At 57.5% G+C, this 8,255-nt stretch overlaps 1 protein-coding gene across 3 annotated transcripts in view; it reads left to right on the plus strand.

Annotated features, from left to right (window-relative positions):
- The first annotated feature begins 5,419 nt into the window (after window positions 1–5,419).
- Window positions 5,420–8,255, plus strand: part of SSBP3 (single stranded DNA binding protein 3) — a 161,135-nt gene continuing 158,299 nt past the window's right edge. For 2 of the 3 annotated variants that reach the window (XM_040627267.1, XM_040627268.1), the window contains exons 1-3: window positions 5,421–5,568; window positions 6,541–6,613; window positions 6,836–6,897. In XM_040627267.1, coding sequence (XP_040483201.1) covers window positions 5,513–5,568; window positions 6,541–6,613; window positions 6,836–6,897 — 191 coding nt within the window. In that variant the 5' untranslated portion in view covers window positions 5,421–5,512. Of the gene's footprint in view, window positions 5,569–6,540; window positions 6,614–6,835; window positions 6,898–8,255 lie in introns of all 3 variants that reach the window. The other variant, XM_040627266.1, reaches the window with a different exon arrangement.

Below are 8,255 nucleotides of genomic sequence, written 5' to 3' on the forward strand. Positions count from 1 at the left end.
ATTCCATAGAGGTTCATTAGGGAGGGCTCTGGCCATGTGCAGATCAGGGACCTGGAGGAAGTGAGCCATGTCTGGGGGGAGGTGTTCCAGGCAGAGGGAATGGCGTGGATAAAGATGCAGCGGGCGAGTGCACATAGAGACGTGCTGGCCCAAGGCCAGCGGAGGATGCAAGGGGGAGCTGCCAGGGGGACACTGCGGAAGGCTTCATGGTGGGTGGCATGGGAATGAACTCATGGCCAAGACGTCCTAGAGAGGAGGTGGGGGAGGTGCGGCAGGAACCCAGGAAGGACCCCAGCATCGGCTTCCCCTCCCCGCCTACCCTTGGCAGGACCTCGCCTTGTATTTCTTATACTTTTCAGCATCCCTGGCTCAGCGCCCAGCGCTTAGTAGGTGCTTTCTAGATAGAACGAAATCCATTCAAGAAAATGCCTAAAACCGTTTTGCTCTGACAAGGTGTCTCAGCACAGGTGTGTGTCCTGTCGAAGACATTTCAAAACACATTTGATTTTAAACTTAAATTCACTTCCTTCTTTCTTAGCACCTCTCCTTTTGCCGGCTCTGCTGTGCTAATAACATCAGGAGCAATCATCTTTTTCAATTTACAGACTGTTTCTCCAATTACTATCTCTTCGGAGCCTCCAAACAGCCTTCAAAGCACTGACTCTCCACTGTCCAGAGGCGATCGGAAACGCGGGCTTGGCCAGCACCGACTGGCAGCCCAGCGGGCGAGTCCCCGCAATTCCTGCAGGCTGTCCTCCTGCCTGCCCTGGACATGGACAGTGAGGTCCTCCTTTCCCAGACAGTCTGTCCAACATCCACCAGAAAGGCCTAGATGCTGGATTTCATACCCCCTCATGGAGGCACCTGATCCCCTTGGGGAAATGTCAGCTAAGACCGGGGCCGACCGGCCTGGGCCGGAGCCCCTCACCCCCTGGCAGAAGAGTCCCAGGTTTTGACCAGAGGTTCCTCCACTCAATTCCAGGACCTGCTGTGCTGGGGCAGGAGGGGGATGGACTCCGAGGCCCTCTCCCCTCCTCTCCACTCCCCTCCCCTCCCCCTTCCCCCCCCCCCCCCCCCCCCCCCGCCAGGGGAGCCCCATCCTTCCAGCAGCTGTGTGAGGGACTCTGAAAGAGAGCTTCTTGCCAGGGAGAGGTAGGGAGATCCCCTGGCATCCCTGGTCAGCACAACCTCCTGGGTTGAGCCCTCCGGCCTGAAGTCTTTTTCCTTTAACCGCCACCTTCTGGAGGCCTGGCCACTGCCAACCAGGATTTCTGGCCTCCAGTTTCTGGCAGCTGAGTGAAGGAGTGGCTACTCTAGCCCAAGCTTGGAGTCAACCTCTCCTTCTCCTCCTCTCCCACCTCATCTGCCTGTATCCTCCTCATTCTGGTCACTCAGTCATTTGACTCTTCCTTTACCACAGGTGCTGGGCACTGGAGGTCCACGGGTGAATGATGGCCATGCCCTGACCAGGAGGAACTCATGCTCCCATGAGGGAGATGCACATGTGTCCACATCTATGCAGTGTGGCCAAGGGCAATCTGTTGTGGTTTAGGGGGGTGGTCCCGGGGCTGCCAGGGGACACCTGGCCCAGTCTGGGAGCTCAGAGAAGGCTTCCTGGGAGGGCTTCCTGGTGGAGGTGCTACCTGTCCAGGCTGGATTTTACAATCAGTAGGAGTCTGTCACAGAAAGAGGCTTTGGACAGAGGATTTCCCAACAGCATAAGGTCTATGGAGTAAGGATTTTTGTTTGGTTTATTACCTAGTACCTGGAACAATGCTTGGTATAGTAGATTCTCAATGGACATGTGCTCAAAGAAAGAAGGAAAGGAAGAGAGGGAGGGTTAGAGAAAGGGAGGAGGAAAGAATGAACGAGTCTAGGGTGGATATACGAGCAATGACCCGGTACATTCTGAGGACCCAAAGCGCAGTAGTTCCTGGTGGTTTAGGTGGGTGGGGCTGGGAGAGGGGCCTTTTCTCATCCCATTGTTGGTGGTGTCTCTTCTCTCCCCTCTGGGCCCAGAGCTACTTTGAGGATGAAACCATTCTTCCCTCTCGTGGTTCCCTAGCCCCTGGTACGTACACCAGTGTTGACGTACACACAGGAATCGAACCTGTGCTGGGTGGTGAGACACACAGATGACTCAGAGTTAGTTCCTCTCCCTGCCAGGTCTGGCGGAGCAGACAGACAGTAAACAACGGGCTACAACAATAGGCAGAATGAATGGAGAACCACTGTGGAAGTTTAAGCCAAATGAGACCAAGCAGAGGGAAGGATGAGTTTTGCTCCAAGAGCGAAAAGCAAAGAAGTTTTGGAGAAGATGGAATAGAAGGGGATGTTAGCCCTAAGGAATGGTCAAAAGGGAATGTTGGGGCGGGAGGCATTCCAGGTAGAGATACCAGGCCCAAAGATGTGATCTGGGGAAGGGGGAGCTGGGGAATTCAGTGGGAAAGGTAGGCTGAGGTTTAGAATGCTGTTCTTGGGTGTTTGGACTGGCTTCTGATCTGACTGCATCTTGGATCACTGTGTGCACACCTGGTTGGGGCTGCTGAGTGGTCCTGCTTCCCGGGAGCCTGTCAACTCCCTTCTCTCCAGCAGGCTGGGGGGCTCCCTGCTGTCTCTCTCTGGGTCCTCTCACTGTCTCTTTTCGCTTCACTAAGAATCTACTGACATGGGGCATCATTCTGTGTCAGGCCCTAGCAGAGGGCAGACCACAAGGACAGAGTGCCTGGTAAAGGTTCCCTGAACACCACTCCTCTTCTTGTGCCACATATGCTCCCGAAGAAGGTGTTAGTCCATTTCTTGGTGGGAGGGCTGGGGAGGTGGGGGGGGGGGGGGGGGGGTGGAGAAAGAAAACTATAGAAGGGAAATCAGCGTCATAGAACATCAGATTCTCAAGAGATATTAAAGACCTTCTAACCCTCCTTTCCCATTTGACAGATAAGGAAAATGATGGCCAAACAGGTTTGCGCTGCAGCCCTGGTGCTGATAGGTCATGGCCAACTTGGTAGACACTGCCATAGTAGAGCCAGAGAAGGGCATTGTTTTCCTTTAGCCAGGACCCGACCGATACTCATAATTTGTGGGCCTTGCAGACCCAAGATGAGTCAGGCTTCTTGTGAGTCAGTCTGTTGACAAGCCATCCTTGGCCATTCCTAGCCCATCAAAAATAGAAGTCCAGGGGAAGGGGATGAACAGGCCAATTTAATTAGTGTGGGCTCTAAGGTACCTTAAGTTAGCCCTATTAAATTAAACCGCCTAGGGGAAAAAATAACTGTAATTATTTCCTTCTCTCCCCTATCGTTGTATTTCAACTCGCTCCCAACCTCCATGCTTCTCTCATTCACAAAACAACCTTTAAACTAAGGGCAGGCATAGACAACCATGGACTAGGGTTCAGTATTTCCCTTTTTCTGTCCCCTTCCCCTGCGATCTCTAGGTCCCAGCAGAGAACAGAGTGCGTCCAGAAGCATCCGTAGGGCCTGGCTGTATTCTAATTTAGGGAGGCTGTTACACTGAGTAGAACATTCTTCCAAAAATGCACCGAGTCTCTTTCCTGAACCAATGCAGATCGGTTTGCTGCGGGGCATTTCTTTTAAAAGCCCCTTTTCTCTTTTCAACAGATCAAAATAAGCAAACTTTAATGGTAGGGAATTATTCTTTATTTTGTTTAAATTTAGTTCTGAGTTTTCCTACTTGAAACGTGTTTTCCCCAGGACACTGACCTATCCTTTAATTGTTTGGTGCGAGGCATGTTAGGGGGAGGGGCGTTACTTGTTTATTGGAACAGCGCAGTTAAAAAAAAAAAAATCAACCTAGGCTAACAGTTTCAAGGCTCCCCTAAAGATGTATCCAAACCGGCAGCCAATCAGCGCTTACACAGCTTTTTCTGCTTGACTCTTTTAAAGAGACAGTGCCGACAGTGTTTTATCACATTTAAAGAGAACCGCACTCTAAAAGCAGTCTGAAAATGGGGGAGTCTTCCCCTATTTCGCTGGTTTCTGGTCTAATAAGGGAGTCAGAGTGTGTACTCGGGGTTCTCAGCGTGGGCAGAGAGGAGTCAGCATCAAATAGCTGGGTCACTCTGCCAGCCCCCCTCATTTCCCATTGTACACCTGGGTCACTGACAATGGAAGCCTCCCCTCCCCCCAACCCTCTCATCCCCCCCCCACTCCCCAATTTAGGTCCATTTATTTGAAGTTTGCAGATTTCTATGGCGCGCATTCCACGTTGCGGGACACCCAGGTGACGCCCCCGTACCCCGGAACGGCACAGTCTCCTGTGGAGAAGCCAAGGGGCTAACTTGCCAGGGCTACCAGACCTTAGAAATTTGGGAGCACTCTCCCTTCTCTTAGCACAAGTCCCCCGTCCCCTCCCCCAGGCTCCCCAAAGCACGCCAAGGACCTTTTTCGCGCGGCTCCACTTTGGGGCTTTCCAAAGTATTTTAATGATGTAGTAAAGGAGCAGTCGCGCGCCTCGGCGCCGGCTCGAGCCGCCCAGCTCGCAGCGTGGAGCCCCGGGCCCGGCGCTTGGAAGGCGGACTGGGCAAGAGGGAGGGCCGGGGGCGGGGCGGCTGGGGAGCGGACTGGAGTCTGGGGAGGGGGTCGGGGTCGGAGACCAGGGGGGGAGGGCGGCCGAGGGGGAGGGGGAGATAAGGGCTGGGCCGGCTTGGGCCGGGCGGGGAAGGTGAGGGGCAGATAAGGGAGAGGGACGCGGCGGGAGGGAGCCGGCGGTTCTCCGCTTAGGGGTCCGCGCCCCCTCCCCTCCGACGCTGCCGCAGCGCCCCCCGCCCCCCCGGTGTCCCCGGCGCGGAGAGCGCCGGGCAAACCCCCTCGTCGCCGGGGCCGGGAGACCAGAGCTTCCCCCAGCCCGACTCGAGTCCCCTCCCCACATCTACAGAAAAGAGAGGCGCGCGCCCCCGGGCACCCCCGGCTCGGCCGCGGGAGCAGGGGCAGCGGCTCGGTGGAGGCGGCCGCAGCGGGGACTGCCGCGGCCGGGCGCTGACAGGGCGTCCCTCCCGGGCCGTCGGGCCCGCCCCCGCGCGCCGATTGGCCGAAGCGGCCATCAATCGCGGGACGTTGACGCCCGCCTCGCTTCCTCGCCCGGGTAGCCACGTTCGGTTGAGCTCCAAGTAGACCAGCGGCAGCGGCGGCGGCAGCGGTGCCGGAGGCGCAGAGGGCGGCGCAGGCGGAGCCGGGCGGGCGGGCGCGCGAGCGAGCCAGCGGGCGGCCGGGCCGGCGGGCGAACGGCGGCGGCGGCGGCAGCGGCACCCCAGGCCGAGCCGGCGCGGGAGGAGTTCCAGGGCGATGGGGCCGCGGCCGGGGCTGACGCTTTGACAGCTGGAAAGAGCGCGGAGCCAGCGCCTGGGGGGGAGGGAGGGGAGCGCGGCGAGGAGAGCGCGAGCGGGCGAGCGAGCGAGGCCGGGGAGGGGGCCGGGAGCGAAGGGGCAGCTCGGGAGCAGCCGGAGCGGTAGCGGCGGCGGCGGCGAGGCTCGGCGCCCTCTTCTCTGCAAACCATGTTTGCCAAAGGCAAAGGCTCGGCGGTGCCCTCGGACGGGCAGGCTCGGGAAAAGTAAGCCCTATTTTCCAAGTGGCGGCCGCGCCGTCTCCGGGCTGCGGGAGGGCGGTGGGAGGCAGGTGGGCGGGCGGGGGTTGCTGCGCCCCGGGTCGGGCGCCGCCTGCCTGGCCCCTTCCCCGAGGCCGCGGCGGGCGGCGTGGGAGAGCCCATTGTTGGGAGGCGGCGGAGGCCGGGGCGTCGGGGGGCGCCGCCGGGGGAGGGGGCACCTGGTGGCCGCGGGGCGTGCCGGGCGCGGGGGCCCGCGGAGAGGGGTGGGCGAGGTCCCGAGCGCTAGCTTGGGCGCCCGCCGCGACGGCCGCACTTTGCCCCGCGGGCGCGGGCAGGGGGCGCGTGGCTCCAGCAGCCCCGAAGGCTCCTTTTGTCCGCCGGCGGCGTGAGGAGTGCGTGCCGGGGGCTTTGTTCGGCCGGGAGCGCTCTCCCTTGCTTGCCCTCGGCCTCGCCGCCCGCCCCGCGCCCTCCCGGGCGCCGCGCTGGGCAGGGACGGCGGCGCCGGCTTGGCCCTGGGCTTGGGGGACAGTTGCTTGAGGGGGAGCTGGTGAGGGTGGCGCTTTGCTGCCCTCTCCAGAGCGCGCTGAGCACCCCGGAGTCCAGGACTGAGTCTCCCCGGACCCTCAGAGCTGGAGAGAGGGTGGCAACGAGTGGGTCGGGAAAAGGAGGGAGGCTCTGTGGTCGGGAGGTTTGCGAGTTTGAGAGACCTAGGTTGGTTTGGCCCCGATGCCAGTTGGAAGTTCAAGTTTGGGGGCTGCTCTCCAGCTCTCACGGCTCGAGGCAACGCGTCCCCTGGTACCCACCCCCTGACTGCTTCCACCCGCGGCCCCGAGGCAGGGCCGAGCTAGCTGCTCACCTCTGGTTGGGGCCACAATGGGACAGCGCAGACAGGGCTGGAAGCCTGCTGGCAAGGTCCAGAAGCGAGCGCCCCGTGTGATCTGACGCCCTCTCTTTCTGTGCCCCTTGCCCACTTTCCAGGTTAGCTTTATACGTCTACGAATATTTACTGCACGTAGGAGCACAGAAATCTGCACAGACCTTCTTGTCGGAGGTGAGTGGAACTCCCCCCCCATCATCCAATTTCTTGACACCCCCTCTTCCCCACTATTCTTAGAGCCTTTGTTTTCAGGAGCAGCCACTGTGGCCACCATTTTGAATTTTTATCACCTTTTGGCATTTATTGTTAGTTGGTCTTCACAGCTTTTTGGCTCCGGGAAGCCCCCAGCCCACCCTTCTCTGCTCCTCTAAGCGGTCTCTGCTCTCTGCTTTCCAGATTCGATGGGAAAAAAACATCACGTTGGGAGAACCGCCTGGGTTTTTGCACTCGTGGTGGTGGTAAGTTTGTGTGGTAGTTTTGTGTGTGTGTGTGTGTGTTTTGTTCTGAGACCTGGGTCTGGGTGAACAAAGACAGGAGGCCTGGAGCAGACCCCCATGCCTTAGCTCTCAGGCTTGGCACAGAACAGGACACCCCTGGGCACTCAGACCAGGGCCGGTGAAGGAGGAAAAGGACAGGAGAGGCTGGTACCTGAAGTTTTTGCCTTCTTTTTCCCCTCTTATTGAGAACCTACTAAATCGTGCCCAGTGTTTGTATAGAAACTCCTTTACTTTTTTATCTCTCTTTGGGGCATCAGGCTGGGGCTTGAAAAAACCTTGAAGGATTTTTGTCAATTCTGCATGCTGCTTTAATTAGAGGGAGTGGGGGTGGGGTAGGGTGGAGAGGATACCAGGTCTGTTTTACAACTGGCCTGTCCCTTCCTTTTTTTTCTGTGAGTTCAAAACCTTGAGAGAGCAACTCTACTGGGGCCTTTTCCAGGCACCCTGAGAAAAAGCAAGAAGGGGCTGCCACTTCCTTTAAAGATACTGATTCAGACTGACTGGACCTTCCTCTCCTCTGTGGGCCCTCCCCCCCAACCCCCAGCATCCCTAAAACCACAAAGTTTCATTTTACCAAGAACCTTAACTGGTTGATGTTGACCTCACAGAAAGCTTGTAGTTGGTAGTTCGCGGCTCTCCCTTATTTGTGACCTTTTCCCTCCTTTATTTGGGTCCTGCTGGGGTGGGACCTCTCTAGGTCTAGTCTCCTGGTAGGTTTGCGTAAGAACGGAGGCTCAGGGTCAGCAGGAGTGAGTCGCTGTGAGTGGTGAGACCTGGATGTTTTGCGGGACCGATTGGTGGAGTCTTTGACGTCCTTTTGAAAAGGACAAGAAAGCAGAACGGCTTTTGATATTTTGGTGGAGTTCAGAAGGATCGAAGTGCCATGTCTTGGGGTCTTTGCGTGCGTTTACCTGTGCGGAGCAGGTTACTGTTCCGAGTCTCTTTGAAATGCGGGGGGATGAAGTGTCTGTTCTAAGTTGCACAGAGAAAATGAGTTTGTAATTACTTCTGCCAGCCTTGGCACTGCAGTGCTGTGGCCTGAGGACTCGACCTGTAGGAGTGGGTGATAGGTTTTCTGGGCTTGTTTTTGGAGAGCAGTATGTGAGCGGGGTGGGTGCGTCTAACCATCATGGATTTTGCAGAAGCTCGGGTTTAGGAGTAGAAGTTAACTGAGAAGGGACTGGGGAGTTTGTAGTGTTAGAATCTTTAGTGTGTGGAGAGGTTAATCAAATGTGTGCAGCTTCAGGGGACAGAAAGGAATGTTTTTGAGCCTTCCTCTGCAGCTACTAGAAATCTCTGATTTTCTTGTTCTGTCCATA

Source organism: Ursus maritimus, unplaced genomic scaffold (genome assembly GCF_017311325.1).
Source record: "Ursus maritimus isolate PB19 unplaced genomic scaffold, ASM1731132v1 scaffold_12, whole genome shotgun sequence".
Lineage (NCBI taxonomy): Eukaryota > Metazoa > Chordata > Mammalia > Carnivora > Ursidae > Ursus > Ursus maritimus.